We start from the raw sequence: 18,457 nt of genomic DNA on the forward strand, positions 1-18,457 counted from the left end.
TCACATCTCGAGCATGACGGACGCCTAAGATCACAGCGCGTCTTCGCAGCCGAGCACTCGCAACAAGATTTTTTTCGGAGATTCCGGGGCCGTCCATCCACACATTTTTTTGAATGTCGAATGAGTGAGGACTCTTAAAAGTTTATTAGCACAATAGCAGTTGGAATACGGAGTTAAGGTGTGTATACTCTGTGTAAACTTGAAGTTGCACCTCGTGCATTCGAACCCAGCTAAGTCTTTCATCTTCCAGATATGGGCATTTAACCGCGGCCTTGTTCGTATCTCAACCACCTCCTCTCGATCGAGATGGCAACTAGCTGCCTAATATTGCGGAGGTGAAGTTGCGCTGTCAACGCGGGGGCTTTGTATAGATTGACAATAAACCTGCAGCCCCGGCGCCACAAATTGATCAAGGTCCACTACTATAAGGAGTCCGGAGTAGATGTAAAAAAGCGCAGCCGTTACAGCACTTGGTGCCTGGGATAATGGCAAACTATAAATATGCCTCGTCTATCACCACCAGAATGAGGATGGTTGTCTGGCCCCGTCTTCTGGCTTTTTCAGGCGCGGTTCTGGCGTTGACCAATGCTCATCCTTGTAGTGTCTGAACTGTAACAAGTTAACTTGTATTGACAAATGGGTGAACGTCAACAACTAAATAATAATAGCTAATAACTAATAATAACTACGTTAACTACTCCGTAAACTAATAACTAATAATAATTCTCCTTGCAGCTGCAAGAGACCAAACCAAACGAATTTTGAAGAAGGGGATCATCACTCACGTCATCGCAACTATTTCCAGTTCCGTACAAGAATCAATTCGAGGAGCCTGCAGAGCCGCCTTGATATCGGTTTCAGTAAGCGTTAGCTCTATGCATTGCTAAAACCCCTTACCATGACATGTACCGATTGTACGTACCCCAGTCCAAGGTTACTCCGGTACATAAACAAAAGGCAATTCCAAATTGTCAAATTAGGGCTGAAAGTGGACCGTGGTGCCCCACTCTGAGAGCTAAAAAAGCGCCATTCGATTACGCTCAAACCCAATGAACGGGCAGCTTCTTGCAAGTTACGGCCGTAACTACAGCAAGTCAAAAATTTTTCATGACTTCTGGGAAAACAGAACCAGCCAATCATGAACGCATGTTTCGGATCCAGGCAACAATAGCCTTGAAGCTGGGTGGTTAGATATTTCTTTATGCAAGCATGGCTTCGAGGGGGAGTTGCATCTGCCGTTGAGTTCCCGCCCCCGTCAGATCATGACTAGACCATAAAAACACATTTACCATAAATCCCAATCACACCGGGTCAAATAATAATAGATGCCACATCTCATTGCGGAAGTATGTATGAACAAACAGCAGGTTTATGCAGATATTTGTAAACTGGAAAATGTAAACTTCCAGCAAAAACCGAAAAGAAAGCCAGAGGCTCGGGGAAGGAAGCGAAGATAGGGCTGTTAAATAAGGTTGGGAGAGTTAGGCCAAAAATTCCACAATAGTTAATAAGACCGAGTGGATCTACTATTAAACAACAAAATATGTCCGTGAGGAACATGAAGGGGCAGAGGTAGGTGGGAACGGTTGTAAGGCGGGAACAAGTGGTGGCGTTCATGTGTATCCCCGTAGGAATTCGGGGAGTGGATAGTTAAGCGAGTTGGTAGATTAGCTGAAGTTGGCTGGTTTTGAAGGTGAAGGAATCCATGACTTCAACAAAACCAACGCCTGCGAAAGTCCCAAGGGAGCGACGAAAAGTAAAGAAAAAAAAAAACCAGACGCCTTCATTTTATGCACATTCCAAAGAGGAAGGGGAAAAAGACAATAGATATTGGAAGGGTTAGCGAAATATTGAATGTATCCTGCCTCTTAAGTCATGGTAAATGGAATCAGTGATGCCGACCCGTGGAAGAAAAGGAACAACAAACTGCATCAGATGCCAAGTTGGCTAGCTCCTTCTAGTGGGAGCAGAATATTCTTTTTTTTTTTTTTTGTATAAACTATTCGGGGAGTTTGAGGGGATCTTCTTGACATGGAGATTCTTTTGCTTTATCTTTACCACTTATCTTCATCGTCAGGTAGGAAGCGCTTACGAGAGCGTTTAAGAGAGCGGAGTAACTCATCCAACTCAGTCCAGTTGGAAAGAGTCAATGCGAACTTTCGGTGCTTCCTCGTCATTACGTGCTATAATCGCATTAATCAGGCTGAATGGTATTCAATTAGAGAACGGATTTCCAGTATATTTGCAGCTTACCTCTTCGAAGTCATCGAACTTGTCACGGCAATTCTCACAGTATCCCGGCTTTGGATCACGTTTCTTTTGCTTGGGCTGCTCTGTGTTGCTGCTCTTCTTGCCGGCCTGCAAGGCTTTCTGGGCCTTCTCCTCTTCCGATTGAGTCATGCCGTCCTCGTCAATGTGATCAAGGTTTCCGTGAGCTTTAGTCTTTGCTCCTCTTGTCACGGGAGCCCTGCTGGCTTTAAGCGCACCAGAAATATCCGTCATCCTATGCGAAGATGTCATCACATTCATTGATAGGGGATTATTCCCTTTCTCTAGAACCTTCCTCTTCAACTCGTGCACCTCTTTGCTTGTTCCTGCTTTTGCACCAGGAGCTGCTGCGGTGGATGATATCATCTGGGACCTGATAGCTGACGTAATGTTCGATGGTTGGACGCCAGATGCTGCCGGTTCGCGCCCGAGGTATGTTGCGAGCGAGGTCTTGGTGCCGGGGAATGTCTCTAGGCCTTTACCCCGAGGGGAAGCTGGCTTTTTAGGCAACATCAATAGAGACTCAACCCGCTTTGGGGCAGGCATTGGTCCTTCCCGTGTCTGGTGCTGGGTTGCCCTTCCCTCTGTTCCCTGTACAGCTTGTTTCTCAACTGACCGTTCGGGAGGGCGCATTGCTTTCACTTCCACAGTTTCCTTGGACTTCGTCGTTGGGGCAGGATCGTTCTCCTTTGCTTGATGGGCAACAGCTTTCCGCTTCTCCAATTCCTTTTTGGATAGTGGTTCGTCGATAAATGGGCACTTACCCAACGCAGCACTCCGAAACTGTGGCCATGCTCCGTCCTGTCGCTTGGCTACTTTCGGATACTCGCGAAGCATAACTGGCCGAGTCTTTTCCTCGAAATCGTGGACATATATAAAAGGTCCTTTGAAAGGAATAACTTCCTTCGACGCCAGGATAGAGTCACGGTCAGCGGGTCCGTGAAGGCGCTCGTTTCGAAGGACTTGTGACAAGTCGGTTTCTGCCCTCCCTCTTCCAGTTCCAGAGACTGTGCCATTGCTACGTGTGTAATGACTATGATTGGAGGTAGCGTTCCCATCGTTCATTGTTGATATCACACGCTGGAGTTTCTCCAGGGCCCATATTTTCATGTTCATTTGCCTCGCCCGGTATAAGACGTCCTTGTTGTCCCTTTTCCCATCACCATCTAATTGGCCTGCACGTTTGTCAGATGCTTTCTTCGATCTCCCTATCCCTTGGTTACTTTGAGTGTTTTCGGTGTTCTTGTCCAAAAGCGACGGGTTAACAGTTTGGATAGGTCCATCTGCATTGAATTGGCTAACGGGGGTTACTTGTCCTGTAGATAGTTCTGTGGAATTTGGGGTGTCAATTTCCGGCGGAATTGGGCGAGCAGTTACGACGTGTGTCACGATTTTGGAAAAAAATTTCTCTTCGGTCTATACAAGAAGTCAGCCAATCATATACGTAAGACTTGCTCAATCATAACCAATCTTGAGATCATTGATTTAGCGAACAAAGTCATGTATCACACAATGAAACTTACCGCACCAAGAGCCATAATATGTCTTGAGCACTTGTTCCTGACATCTTCAGGTATGCTCTCAAAGTAAAATACGAACTGGGGGAACACCTTGCGATAATGCTTTTGCCACTGGCGGATAGTGTCCAATGTCTCTCCCCCTGTCCTATCATATTTAGCGCCTCGTAGTGTACTATTCCTGTCCTTATCCCTAACCGCAACTAGTTTCTTTTCGAAGGCAGTGGGTTGAGAATTGGTATTCTTGCGCGTAAACACCTTTCCCTCCGTACTAACCACGGTTGCCTTTTGTGGAAACCTGCTAGTCAACTCATATTCGTCCTTCTCCACCATCTGCTTCTTTAGCGGAGGCTGGGTATATGAGTTCTCCCCCTGGCCATGGATGGAGCGTGTACGTTTCATTGAGGCAAGGGCACCTCGATGAGGGGAATTGGTGCCATTGGGGACGTTGATCAAGGGAACCCGGAGAGTCGACATGGCAATAGACGGTTGAGGTGAAGGAGTTATAAATAGTTCTGCCATATATACGTAAACAATACCTCAAAAGGAACACAGAGAGATTGAGAGATATAGAGGGGAGATAACCAGCAGCGAGAGAAAAGAAGGATAGAGGTACGTCCGAGAGTTCAGCACGCGAGGTACCACACGTCGTGAATTGGGGCGATATCGAACCCACCACGCTGTTCACGTCAAGAGCAAAGAAGTGGTAAAGGGAAAAGGAAAGAAATATGCGAAAAACACCAGCAGCAGAATAGAGATAATTGATAGCAGAGAGCTCTCATAGGGAGCTGCAGAAGCGTGGGCGTGTGTTCTCGTCGGCCCCGTTCTTGTCCCTGGTGGTTGAAACTGTTGTTTGGAGGAGTCGGACTTGTTTTGCTGGTTGAAAACCCGCGACGTCCGGCGGCCAATGAGAGCGCGCCTTCTGAAGGGGGCCATGACAAGCCACAACCCTAACCCTACTAGCGTCCATTGTGCGCCTCTGTCGGCGGGATTCATGGAGTGGATGATACATGTACATAGATCCAGTGGAATAAACATGACCGCTCAGGTTCAAGTTTCGGCATGAATCCGCTGTTGATTATTTGTATACATCTACAGAAATGGCTGCTGCCAACTGTGTCATTAAGGCCCAGTTCATTTGCCACTGGAGAAACGAGAAACTACTAGAATACGAAACAATGAAACAAGCAAATTAAGGTTCTTAATATTCTTCTATTGAATAGTATATAAGAATAGTTGAGTATATGTAAGTGCGGCAAAGACGAACTAGCTCTCCCGTAGAGCTTCAATGTCATCGATCTTGAAGTCATGTTAGAAAGAGCAACACTGTGGAATTTTCAAACTATTTTCTTACCTCTTTCACAGCTTCCGTCGTCAGAATAAATGGGTTATCTTTCCCTACACAGATACTATCCTCAATACGTATTCCGATACCCCGGAATTGCTTTGGCCATCGTTCATCATCAGGGACGTAAATACCACTACTCGGTGGAAGTTCAGAATTCACACTAATTTATCCAGGCTCATGATTGAGAGAAAGCTTACGGCTCGATAGTAATACACTGCCCAGTTTCGAGTTCGCGACTTCTTGGATATCCCACGCAGTCATGGACATCTAAGCCAATATAATGTCCCAGGTGGTGAGGGAACAGGGTTGTCATGGCCTTAAGAGCAGTAACACTTAGTAATGACTAAATGAAGCGGTGACTGTGAAAATGATATGGGAAACTCACGGTTCCAGATACATCAAAGCCAAGTGCCTTCAGTTGCTCCCGCAATCCCTCTTCTGCAATGTCGTGCAGCATGTCAAGAGACAGACCAGCGGACTCACGGCATAATGATACGCAGGCCCGCTGTACGCTCAAAATCGCATTGTATAAATCCTTTTGTGGGCCAGAAAACTTGCCGCTAACAGGCCATGTGCGCGTAATGTCAGATATATAGCCGCCGTACTCCTAGAAAGCGGTCAGTAATCCACACCAGAACCCTACAATGGAATAAGGGAGTCCATACACCACCTCCATCAACAAGGACCATATCTTCATTTCTAAGCAAGTAAAAGTAAGTTTCAAATCGCGTGATTGACCAGGTTCCTGTAATACCTAAGAATATCATCATTTCTGACATAGTGAATGCTTAGAGCATTCTACGGGAGAAAACATTAGCTAGCAGCATATCGCAAGAATCTCATTGAAAATTGTCATACCTGACCTCCAGCGATAACAGATACGAAGGCTGGACCATCACAGCCATTAATCTTGAACTGGTAATCCAGGAATGCATGGACGTCCTTCTCCCTCGTGAAGCCCCTTCTCATGGCGTCTGTAAATGCCCGTCCTGAAACTTGTCCAGCCTTCCGCATATTTTGTACCTCTGCTTCGCTTTTAAACACGCGCAGTTCGTTGAGAACCGGGCGCAATTGCTTTAAATTTTGCGAGTTGACCATCTTCTCCAATACTCCTTTTTCCGTTTTGAGGGAGGAGAATATGTGGGTTAATGATAATCGCGACGGGTCGGGAATTCTGAGGTCCGTAAAAATGGCTGACGCATCCGAAAGGATTGATGGAGGATTGTCCCTAATGTTTTCTACGTTACCGCTCTATAACTATAAAGTTAGTGGGGATGTTAATCAATTGTACGGGTAGTTGACTTTTACTATATCTGCATTGAAGACGTCCGTCGCAGCCTGGACTCCTGACCGAGCGCCTTCCCATAGTTCTGCTCTTGGATCTTTGTCTCGAACGTAGAGGTGAAATACATGATCACCTTCCGACCCATCATTGCCTATTATATATTAGAATACCGATCCCACCTCATCTGAGCAGTTTCGAGCTCACCAATAATCGCTAATGCACCGGGTTCATTAAAACCTGATCCACCTAGTAAGCAACACCATACCAGAGCATATGAAAAAAAAGAAAAAAAAAAAAAAAAAAGGGAAATATTCCACACCAGTTAGATAGAAAAAGTCCGGATCCTGGTGGTATTCGTAAAAGACACTTCCCGACCTGTACTTTATGTCTGAAGCAGCGACGACGGCAATCGCATTCTTGGGTAATTTGGATGCTAGTTTGGACCGACGTTGTGCATATTCGCGAGCGGTGATGCCAGGTGTCACTAAGCAAAGTGAAATAGAAGTTAGTACCTAATTCTATAAATTGTGCTGGAGGAGATAGTCATCGTTCACATACATTCCCCAGCTTTGAGGAGATGCGGATGCGTTTCGTGAAGCGGTTGTCCAAAGCGGAGCTCCGCAGCGGACACTGAAGCATAGAAACGTTGCGATGCATGTCCATTGCATGCATTCTTCAGAAGACCCTTCCTGCTGCTACACCTGACCGGAATATTGGCCGCATACCGGGCCCATTGACATGGGGAGGGGAATACATGTGGCATATTTGGTTGTTGTACTGTCAGAACATCGACACCATCGTATGCTCAGTGATTCGGGTGGTAACAAAATGACGAATTTCGTACGCATTGGGGTGTAACTGTATTGTCAGATCTGCACAAAAGAGCCAAAATACGTGGTGAGAACCAAAAATTACAGACCATTAATACCATGCTCCAACATCCTTGAGCAGTATTTAAGTAACATCGTGTTTTATCATTATTACTGTGTAAAAATTTTCGATCAAACTGCAACAAAAGATCCCATCAGATGGTCAACTCATTATTGCATCTGATTTGAAAAGTATAATTCAACCTGCTATCCCTTCAAAGGATCCAATTCTATACCACGCCTTCATATATTTTCCAACATACCTGAATTCAAATATGTACTCAACACTGACGTTCCTCTGTATTACGAAACATTTCGTATAAGTTATTTACTCTCTGCATACTCATAACCTGAAGTGCAGACGCATGGGCATCGTGAACTGAGAACCAAAAAACCGACAATAATTTGATATAACTAACAGCCAAATCGGAGTCCATAAGGTGGTAGATTAATGAAATCATATTTCAGCAAACTGGGAACGGGGAAAGTTCCGCCTCTACGAGTTGAAGGATGCTAGAGGTTAGGATCATCTCATAATTTGCTTGATGGTGATTCCGGTATATGCTTAAAAATCCACGGGAAAGCCCATTCTCAAGGCCTGTGTTTCAGAGAAAGACAAGCCGCTGTCTCTTAACAAGGATTTATAAAACAGATGGAAAAATTGGAAGATATCCTGACCCTTTGACTAAGTGAGTTCATCAACCTAGCAAACATAGTTACCAATCCCAGCTATTACCTCGGGGGAATAAGCAGAGACTAGAAAATAACTCAGGCACTTCCTTTCATAAATATATGGATGTCTATCCCGCCTCACATACCTATACTCAAGTGTTTTGAAAGTAACTGTTGTGTATAACAGCATTTCCTACTGCGTTCAGCCTAGTTGTGGTTTTCAAGATGACATTACACCGCAAGTATATCAAAAGTATCTCAAGGCGCTGTTGATTTATCCTCGAAGGTTCAGGTTGACTGCAATTTTCTGGCCAATGAAAAACCCTGCAGATTGACCCAGTATTTAAGCTTAAATTAACAAATCAGCCAATCATATCGACTAGTTACTAAATTTAAGTTTGTCATATGTCACATGACCTGCAGAGCTTCGAATACGACTTATAGACATTGGAATATTGGAGATAACACTGGAACCTGCACTCCAAGAAACAATTTCTCCACAGTTGAGATTAGTAAATATGGCAAGGCATCATGAGGAGCGAGTCAAGAAGGCCAAGAAGTATGCCCGCATGGAGAAAGTGCGCAAGTTCTTTTGTAGAGGGTCAAAACCTCCTGGTGAGCCACTGGAGGACGAACAACCAGTTATTGGACAGGTGATCCTAGTACGTATGCATCGGGTGGGGCTGTCTAGGAAAGTTGAATTTGAAGCGGAGGAGGTAAAGTACAGGTGATCGGGTACGCGGAGATTTGCTACGGGGTTCATGAAAGGTGTTAAAAAGGCTGGTTGCATTGCATGAAGGTATGTGTCAGTGACCAAATTAGAAGGAGACTGGATCTGCGCTGAGTTTGTGAATGTAAGATGCATGATAGTTTACAGTGCTTCTGTTTTTACAAAGCTCACCCGTTTGTCCGACCGAGCCGTCATTGCCATGTTTGAAAAACGTCGTTCAGCACACTATCACGGCTCGATAAAAACAGGTCAGCCACCAAACAAGAAGAAATTGTTCATCGGGACTCTCCGTGTTAATGACAGGGCGTATGGACGACCAGCGGGCACCAACACTGAGTTCAATGGCTTTTCCTTGACTGCATTTACTTGCAAAATTGATGCGCTCACCAGTGACCCCCGCCGCAGTTCCAAAGACCTAAGGGACCTAGATCCCTATGGATCGCACGTGGGAAATCTCACGGAAGATAGGATCATGCTGAGTTGCTGGATAGTTATAGAGGCAGAGCACCGGCTACAATATAAGATCTTGGATTTGCTAGAGGAGGTCGCTGAAAATTCTAAAGGCTGGAAATTGGGAAATGGGTGCACTGCAACAAGGGTTGATCCCATTTCAGTAATTAACATGTTTGTTCACACGGGGTCTATGCTGCAACTGTAAAGTTCATGTATCTATCATCTTTAAGCTCAAAGATACCAAAGAAAGTACATAAAGTGGCATTGCAAAAGAACACCCCCTTCAAATCCGATAACTTTGGACAAGTGAGGATATAATATTAGGAATATGGGCGGTTATTTGCGGAGTACGAGACGAGTCTTCTCATTTTGGTATCTCAAATGCCTGGTGTGTAGATAAATGTCAAAATTCTGGAATGTCAGTACGGAGAAACTACATCAACCGTCAATATAGACAGAGCTGTAAATACTATCACACTGCGCGCAATGCTCTTATGACATTAATCCTCCATACGGGCGATATCCAAGCTTAGAAATTACTTAACACAAATCTGCCGAAAACGGTTCTTCAATCCTGAGCCTGATCCGATAGGCTGCGCAGGCCGAAAGCCTAGGGACTCAACCTCCGAAGCTCCTTGCTAGAGTCACTTCAACGTTGGGGGCTTAGAATGACATTCGATTGATTGGCGGGTCGTTATTTTGACATTGTTCGCGGGTATTAGAATGCTAGCGATATTTGCTTTATTTCTTGCCTTCCCCGGACTTGAAAACGAGCGTGTATGTCATCATGGTGGGGTTGTCAACAAAATGTTATGCTGGTCCACCCATAAGAGTCAGAGTCACCCTCCGACGCTGCGACTCATGCTTGAGCATATTGCCATATTAGAGGCGGGTGAAGAATATGAGCATTTAAAAACCAATTCCTTTCCTCTTTCTGAAGTCTATGATTCTCTAAGACGCCCAGTTTGTATCTTTCGGCACTCATCTGTGCTGTGCTAAGCGCAGAGGATTTGATACCTCTTCCCTTCGCTGAAAGACTGTCATCTTCTACATATCTTGCATAAATATTATATACCACATCATCACATCCCGGATTCCCGGATTCGATCAATCGAGATAATGGGGAAATCGTTAGCATACCCAAAGCGTTCCAGCAACACTATGAACCGATATAAACACCGTGGTAAGTCACACTTGTTTCAACACCCGAATTTACAACCCTACATATAGATAGACATCAACTAACACTTCGCACAAGGAACATACGATCTGGGCACAATCCACACTATAATCAATAACTCCCCAATCCTCCATGTCTCCTTCAGCCCGGGGCCGGATGACCCATTCCCCGCCACGCTCCCCATGATCGGCCAGATGGGCTCATTCGACTATCCGTCTGCAGACATAAATGAGCCCTTAGATTGCTATCTGCACGGGTACGTCAGTTCACGGATGATGAACCTTGCTCGTGCGGCTGACGGACAGAGTGATCGGGAGAACAAGGGACTCCCACTCTGCATCTCCGCCGCACACGTCGACGGTCTCGTCCTTTCTCTCACCCCAAACTCACACAGTTACAATTATCGGTCTGCCGTGCTGCATGGCTATGCGCAAGTCGTGACCGATGAGGCAGAAAAGCACTATGCCATGAAGTTAATAACTAATGGTGTCGTTGCGGATCGGTATGATAATACACGGGTGCCGCCTAATAAGACGGAGATGACGTCGACGACGATATTACGGGTGAGGATTGTGGATGGCAGTGCGAAGATTAGGGATGGAGGGGTGTCGGATGAGAAACACGATCAAGAGGATAAGGAGCTTACGGCCAAGGTATGGACGGGAGTGGTGCCTGTTTGGCGGGTGATGGGCGAGCCGATACCAGCGCCGCGGAATGAGGTGAAGGAGGTGCCAGCGCATATTAGGGAATATGTTGAAAGGGTAAATGAGAGAAATAAGGTGTATGCTCGCAGCGCTGCAAAAGTTGGTTTGCCCAGGGAAGAGGAGTAGTTACATAGGAAGCGTTTCTTTCGGGATACGAAAATACCAATTGTAGTTATTAACCATTCATAAATATAATTCAACAGTCGACTATGTTTTAATAGACACATGACCCATTTTTGGCTATATACCGAGCGACCAGCCTGGAATGTCAAACTACGACGTCCATTTGAGGAGAGTAGTGAAGGTAGTGTATCAAAATCTTGTTGCATCCATCCGCATATTAATATTTAGCTGGGGGCTTGTTAGGCAGCTGGCCCTGGGATTTCATTCACCGAAGGTTAGGCTGCCGTACCCCATAGGGCATGGCTGATCAAATAGCACTGGATTGAGTTAACCTAGTTACCAACGATGGGGCCCTTTCATATCCACTTCTCAGGGTACCTCAGCTCCGCTTTCTATTTTATTTAAATCGAGGCCGGCTCCCGCGTATTTAACTGAGACCTCTGTTGTGGTGTTATTTATGCGACCGACCATAGGTCCTCAGAAACAAAACACGGAATTCTTTTAGTTAACATGGGTAGTTCGGGATTTATTTATCAAGAGAACCTAAGCCTGTACATCCTGCCTTGAGCCAAAGCAAATAAATAGTTTTTAACGTCATGGCTTCCGCTCTTCGATCCACTGGTGTGTCCGAGACGGACAGAATAGCCTTCTCAGAGTACCTTCGGGGCTCAAAAAATGTCATGGCTTTGCTCGGAGCTGGCCTCTCTGCGGCGTCAGGGTTGCCCACTTTTCGAGGAGCTGGCGGCCTCTGGCGGTCCCATTACGCGACATCATTAGCAACCCCGGAGGCATTTCAGTCAAAACCGGCCCTCGTTTGGCAATTCTACAGCTACAGGCGCCATATGGCACTGAAAACACAACCCAATAAGGCGCATTTCGCTCTTGCGGCGTTGGCAAAGAGGAATCCGAACTTCATTACCTTGAGTCAGAATGTGGACGGTACGATACGATGGAAATCGGTAGCATTGAGGAACATATCCATCACGCTCATACGTGACAGGATACCTACCTAGGCATCTACGTGATGCACACAAAATGATTGCTAACCAAACCTTCGTTCACACTACAGGCCTCTCTCCCCGCGCCAACCATCCGGCATCTCAACTCCATCTTCTTCATGGCTCACTCTTCCAAGTAAAATGCAGCTCATCACTCTGCAAGTATGTCGCAGAGGACTACAATGACCCCATTGTGCCAGCGCTAGCAATCCCCAAGGCTGCACCGCAACCTGTCCCCTCCGCAACAAACAAGACCGGCGAGGAAGCTACAAAGAATCTGTTCAGCGCCGTGGAATGGAAAGGCGATCTAGCCCCGCAGCGTCAGCAGCAGCAGCAGCAACAACAGAATCAACGGCCCATTCCCTCAGCATCGAAGGTAGAGGGGGCAGAGCTCGACATCTCTGACGCAAACGTACCTATCCCTAGCATTAGTGGCGCAGACCTCCCGAAGTGCCCGAAGTGCAAAAACCGGCTGCTGCGACCGGGCGTTGTATGGTTTGGTGAATCACTGCCACGGCAGACAATCAACGCTGTTGATGATTGGATAGATCATGCTGATAAGATTGATCTTATTCTTGTCATTGGGACGAGTGCTCAGGTTTTCCCCGCTGCGGGGTATGTGGAGATGGCACGCGAGAAGGGGGCGCGTGTGGCGGTTATCAATATGGATACCAACGACGAACCCCCTGGGGGAATGCTGCCTGGAGATTGGTTTTTCCAAGGCGATGCCAGCGTGATTATCCCGGAGCTTTTGAGAGATGCGATTGGGGAGGTTTAGCGCATGGGGTTTGAACGATACTGTGCACTGTGCTATGCAGTTACCACTTTCTAAAAATTTATTGATTCCCTAGAATATTTGGCTTTATGACGTTTTCATGCTTTACATGATTGAATATATACCTTGACGATGATACGAAGACAAATTCAGTTTTCCTTCCCCTTCTGCTTCTTCTTCTCTTCCCCCCACCACCTTTTTTTTATGTATTTTTTTAGCGTTTTTGTTTGTTTGACTAAAGCATCCCTGTTGACGGACCATGGGATCGGATAACAACGACTAGAAATGCTATCAATTTAGAGATCATTATATGTGTTTTACTTTGAGTTTTTTTTACGCACAACCCTTAGCACGTTCATTCAACAATACCGCTCATTGAAACAGTAGAAGGCCATGATTTAAGGTCGAGTGACGTCAATCGTATACATACCGCTCTTCAAAAAAGGGTCCAGGCTTGACACAAATTTGGTCCGAAGAGCAAAAACTCCAATTCTTGCAACGGCCCGGGCTTGGCGCTCTGACTCAGCACTCTGGTTGCCATGGCATCGGGGAAACACACGGCGGCGACTGGAGACGACACAACAGTATCAAAGAACTGGGACCGGACCAGCCAGATACTGTCATCATTGCCTGTACAACGACTTACGGCCTCATCGCATGATCCCTTCGCCTGGCTGCTACTGTCTTTATTTCTCCCCTCAATACTTGTGGGCTTTTAATTATTATCAAGTTCTTTCCTTGGAATAAGGTGCAACTTCAGTTAAGCTCTGACATCTGACATCAAATGGTAAGTTGACTTTTCTCCGTTGCATTGTGCCTTTTTTTTTTTTTTTTTTTTTTTTTTTTTTTTTTTTTTTGGTTATCTTGAAGGTCTGTAGAAGATTTGGGCCGTTTGTGAGAAGGATTGCAAAGTTACAGGCTGATGTTTCTTCTTTATTATTTCCAGCGATAAATTTGACAGCTTTCAATAAATTTCAACGTAAAGAGCCATACGCGAAATACGTCATTTGGCTGATCCGCAACGTCCCCACCAGGAGGGTAACTACAAAGCTCAAAGGCCACAGCCTCCTCTCTCCATCGCAAACGATTTACGCACACTTTAGTTTCCAAGCGAAAGAAGGTGAAAAGCGAATAGTCGAAAACTATTGATTTATAATCTGCACTGAATTGGCGGGACTAGTGGAGGTATTGTCACTAACTGCTCAAAGATTGCAGACTCTAAGCCATTGAGCCATCCAGCACAATGGTCAAAGAACGGGAACCCCCGAGGAATTCTGCTCTTCCCTCGCAAAACAATAATAAACCTCAGAATAGCCAATTATCGGAGCCAGTATTTGGGCAGGTATCTCCTCTAGGCCCAGCAAAGCAGAGAATGGCAAACCCATTCAATATCCCGAAACCCAATAGACCGCGCCCAGAGCATCATCTACCACCACAACGAACCCATACTCAACAGCAGGGGAAGGATTCCCGATCTAGTTATGGCCAGGCGGGAATTTCGACAGGAAATGCTTCCTCCTTAGGCAATGGATATCAACGCTACGATCCCTTTAGGCTCATGAAGCCATCAGACTACAGCGGCCTTCGACCGGGGTTCCTCGGCGATGACAGTGTTGTCGAGATAGTCAGGCCATCGAATGCCGTACAAACAACACAACCGGCCGCAATTCCCCTGTTCTCTTCTCAAGCAAAACCGAAAATGCCAAAGAATTTAAGCAATTTGCGGAATTTCATTGATCTTACGGGCTCAACCACAAATACACAGCATCAGGAGGAAGCATTTGGTGCTATGGACGTGTATAGCTATGTCGATGCAGCTAAGGCAAATGAAAATATCAAAGCTCTGCTAGAGGGTGCTTTCGAGGATGAAAGCGACAAGCCCCGCACGCGGCAACGACGAAAGAAAATAGAGAATGAAGTGAATCAGTTGGCCATCAAGCTTCAGAAAGTGGATGTTGGTGAAGCACCGGGCGATGAGGAAATGGAAGAAGAAGAGGAAGAAGACGATGGCACTGTTGAAGGGCTGAAGGTGAAACTTCTTCCTCATCAAAGGGAAGGGGTTGAATGGATGAGAGATAAAGAATGCAGCGTGAAAAAAACCCGAGGCGTGATTCCGAAAGGTGGTATTCTCGCAGATGATATGGGTCTTGGCAAAACCGTCCAGACAATCGCGCTTCTGCTTACGAATCCGCGCCACCCAAAAGGAAAGGAGACGATTGACGAGGATAAAGAGAAAACCCAAAAGAAGATCTCTCCAGAAGTTGGGAAAGGAACGCTGGTAGTTGCACCACTTGCGCTGATTAAACAATGGGAATCTGAGATTGAAAGCAAAGTCGAGGCCACCCACCGACTACGTACCTGTATCTATCATGGAACACACCGGACGAAATACGCCAATAGTCTATCTCAGTTTGATGTTGTAATTACCACATATGGAACACTCAGTTCTGAGCATGCAAACTCCGAAGAGAAACCTACTGGGTGTTTTGCTACCCACTGGTACAGAGTCGTCCTTGATGAAGCTCACACTATCAAAAACCGCAATGCCAAAGCAACCCAGGCTGCCTGTTCACTGAAATCTGAATATAGATGGTGCCTCACTGGCACTCCAATGCAGAATAATCTCGACGAGTTACAGAGTTTGATCAACTTCCTGCGCATCAAACCTTACAACGACCTTGCGTCATGGCGTGACCAGATTACAAAACCACTCAACAACGGACGAGGAGGTTTAGCCATCCGGCGATTACAGGTTTATCTTAAAGCGTTCATGAAGCGCCGAACGAAGGATGTCTTGAAATTGGATGGAGCATTAGGTAGTGGAGACCGCGAAGGCAGCAACGATGAAACTAAGGAATCGCCTAACGGATTCAAAATCACTAATCGCGAAGTATTGAAAGTTGAGGCAGATTTCACTCCAGCGGAGCGGGAATTTTATTCACGTCTGGAGCAGCGGACGGACAAAACTTTGGAACGAATGATTGGGGGCAACAGTATCAATTATGCCAGTGCTTTAGTTCTTCTTCTCCGTCTCCGCCAGGCATGCAACCATCCTGATCTTGTGAAAAGCGACCTTGCTCAGGATAAAGATGTGTTGACGGGAAATTTTGGAGGAAGCCAGTCTAAGAACTCAGTCAAAGAAGAAGACGTTGATGACATCGCCAACCTCATGGGTGGATTGAGTGTTATTACAAAATTGTGCGATGTTTGTCAGACCGAGTTGAGCGCAAGAGAAGCGAAGAGCGGGACTAGCAGATGTATGGAATGTGAAGTTAATCTAAAGGCTCAACTTGTTAGCCCGCGGAAGAAGAGGGATAAGAAGAAGAAGAAGAATAAAAGTGAGAAGAAACAAGTGAACGCAGAAGGTTGTGATTCTTTCCGAAAAATTTCTCATAATGCCCGTCGAGCGAGATTGCAGAAGCAGCGACGTGTCGTTGGCAGTGATGATGAAGATGATGATGGCGAGTGGCTTGTTCCGGATAATCAACGACATGTTGAAAATTTGGGGAAGGCCGGTGGAACTGATGACGAGGATGCTGAAGGTGGCGGAGAGTGGTTGTGCTCTGATGATTCTGACACCGACGAAGACGAAGATGGGGAAACTAGCGAAATTCATGGAAAATCAGGAGATGTTACCAATCTCGACTCGGACGAAAAGGGGGAGGAAGAGGACGAGGATGAGGACGGTGACACCGAGGATGAGACCAACGATGAAAGCGACGATGAACCGGAGACTCCGGATCATCTTGCCTCAACAAAGATCCGACATCTCATGAAAATCCTGAAGAAAGAATCTGGAGACTACAAATTCATTGTCTTTTCCTTCTTTACATCTATGCTTACTAAGATTGAACCATTTCTCAAGAGTGCAAATATTGGCTATGCGCGCTACGATGGCGCAATGCGAAATGATCTGCGAGAAAACAGTCTGGATAGACTACGAAATTCCCCCAAGACTAGAGTGCTTCTTTGCAGTTTGCGTGCCGGGTCTTTGGGGTTGAATTTGACGGCAGCGAGTCGAGTTGTGATTTTGGAGCCGTTTTGGAATCCGGTATGCCCGATTATTCGTTTCCGTTCTTAAAGTCAAATCTTTCGCAGTCCATTATTTGAAACTGACTTTCATTCTCATAGTTTGTCGAAGAACAAGCCATCGATCGCGTCCATCGCCTCAACCAAACCATTGACGTGAAGATATACAAACTAACCGTCAGAAATACTGTCGAAGAACGCATAGTCGACCTGCAGGAACGCAAGCGTGAACTCGCGAATGCTACCATAGAAGGGAAGGCTGCCGCTGGAAAACTCACCATGAAGGATATGATGGCACTTTTCAGCCATGAAGCTAGCGCGAGGTACAGTGACGATGATCATAGGCTGAATCTTTCTAGCAAGACGAGATTGCTGGGGTCGAGAGATGACGATGATCGGCTGGATTACGGAAGATCGGGTTCCACGAGCATGTCTGCGTCCCACTCCCAGCCAAGTCGAAGGGCGATGCCACCGGTTATGGAGAGAAAAGCTGGTGGTGGGAGTGGTAGACGGCCTCCGCCTGAGTCGGTCTATGAGCGCAGGTGGTGATGATTTGGGATAATTTTAATTCGACTGGTAGCATGTTTTCTCGATTTGGTTATCAACCCAGCCAAAATAGAACACTTTTTCCTTCGGCTCTACTTCGTATTCATGATCATGCTTCGATTCCATGGTGCCACTTAGGCTTCTTAGATTTGGGATTTGGGTAAGGCGTTTGAGTACGTGATTAGACCCGGCTTGGAGATCTTGTCTTTGTTGATCTTCCAACTTTTCTCCAGAAGATTTTCAGGGAAACTGGTAGTGTCTGCCTTCTTTTTTGGTTTTCATCTTTTCGGATTCTGTTATTACGTTTTCAATGACGTTTTGATATGTTGCGTGCAGACTGGTGTATCGATGGCACATGATAATGATGGATTTTCTGGTACCTTTGTGCATGGGTTTCTATATTACTACTAGTCAATTTTGATATGATTGGATCTATAGAAATGTTGAGTTTTAACATAAAATGGATATTGCGTACTGCAGTTCGGTTTCGAAGTACGTACTATGGGCTATTGAGTTCTGTTAAATCAAGGTACAACATTTGTCTATGGTACATCGGGTTTTCCGCGTCCCTGGAGCTTCCAACATCTATTAGACATGGACATGGGAGTAATGTGCTCAAACAGACATATTTCTTGTTTTCACTTGTATAATTATTTCATATTGATGTATATCGTAGTTTGATACTTCGACAGGGGCTGATATTGAAGAAGGAATGCGGTAAAGTACTTCTTGTACACTCTAACGAAGACAATATCAAATCGTGATTATTTCTGTATAAACGAGTAGCAACTTACGAATTGCAAACAAAAATCTTCTTACGCTATTTATTCTAGAGTTTTCTACTTGCGCATCATATTTTGGCTATGATCCTATTCGTATATATGTGCCGCCCGCATCGCTGCACGATTTTGCCACAGGGGAGACTTTCAATAATAACCTTTACATTAATCTTGGGTCTGC

The 18,457-nt window shown here is 45.7% G+C and overlaps 6 protein-coding genes across 6 annotated transcripts; 4 read left to right on the plus strand and 2 right to left on the minus strand.

The window, feature by feature from the left end:
• Positions 1-2,054: 2,054 nt before the first annotated feature.
• Positions 2,055-4,262, minus strand: PAAG_01229 (DBF zinc finger domain-containing protein; the record flags this gene model as incomplete). Its single annotated transcript, XM_015844275.1, has 3 exons — positions 2,055-2,183; positions 2,254-3,684; positions 3,792-4,262. The coding sequence occupies 3 exons, from the start codon at positions 4,260-4,262 to the stop codon at positions 2,055-2,057; spliced, it is 2,031 nt and encodes a 676-aa protein (XP_015701056.1).
• A 789-nt stretch (positions 4,263-5,051) lies between these two features.
• PAAG_01230 (xaa-pro dipeptidase) lies at positions 5,052-7,181 on the minus strand (the record flags this gene model as incomplete). The annotated part of the gene is made up of 11 exons (XM_015844276.1): positions 5,052-5,084; positions 5,140-5,266; positions 5,331-5,449; positions 5,519-5,740; positions 5,799-5,832; positions 5,888-5,931; positions 5,992-6,384; positions 6,442-6,569; positions 6,623-6,655; positions 6,738-6,902; positions 6,977-7,181. The coding sequence occupies 11 exons, from the start codon at positions 7,179-7,181 to the stop codon at positions 5,052-5,054; spliced, it is 1,503 nt and encodes a 500-aa protein (XP_015701057.1).
• Positions 7,182-8,477: 1,296 nt separating this feature from the next.
• PAAG_01231 (hypothetical protein) lies at positions 8,478-9,347 on the plus strand (the record flags this gene model as incomplete). Its single annotated transcript, XM_015844277.1, has 2 exons — positions 8,478-8,675; positions 8,856-9,347. The coding sequence occupies 2 exons, from the start codon at positions 8,478-8,480 to the stop codon at positions 9,345-9,347; spliced, it is 690 nt and encodes a 229-aa protein (XP_015701058.1).
• A 914-nt stretch (positions 9,348-10,261) lies between these two features.
• On the plus strand, positions 10,262-11,152 carry PAAG_01232 (hypothetical protein; the record flags this gene model as incomplete). Its single annotated transcript, XM_002797327.2, has 2 exons — positions 10,262-10,325; positions 10,401-11,152. The coding sequence occupies 2 exons, from the start codon at positions 10,262-10,264 to the stop codon at positions 11,150-11,152; spliced, it is 816 nt and encodes a 271-aa protein (XP_002797373.1).
• Positions 11,153-11,745: 593 nt separating this feature from the next.
• On the plus strand, positions 11,746-12,925 carry PAAG_01233 (hypothetical protein; the record flags this gene model as incomplete). Its single annotated transcript, XM_015844278.1, has 2 exons — positions 11,746-12,088; positions 12,219-12,925. 2 exons carry the CDS (start codon positions 11,746-11,748, stop codon positions 12,923-12,925), a joined length of 1,050 nt encoding a protein of 349 aa, XP_015701059.1.
• A 1,240-nt stretch (positions 12,926-14,165) lies between these two features.
• PAAG_01234 (DNA repair protein RAD16) lies at positions 14,166-17,500 on the plus strand (the record flags this gene model as incomplete). Its single annotated transcript, XM_002797329.2, has 2 exons — positions 14,166-16,973; positions 17,054-17,500. 2 exons carry the CDS (start codon positions 14,166-14,168, stop codon positions 17,498-17,500), a joined length of 3,255 nt encoding a protein of 1,084 aa, XP_002797375.1.
• Between the last annotated feature and the right edge of the window lie 957 nt (positions 17,501-18,457).

The sequence above is a fragment of the Paracoccidioides lutzii genome (assembly GCF_000150705.2).
Source record: "Paracoccidioides lutzii Pb01 unplaced genomic scaffold supercont2.2, whole genome shotgun sequence".
Taxonomy (NCBI): Eukaryota; Fungi; Ascomycota; class Eurotiomycetes; order Onygenales; family Ajellomycetaceae; genus Paracoccidioides; species Paracoccidioides lutzii.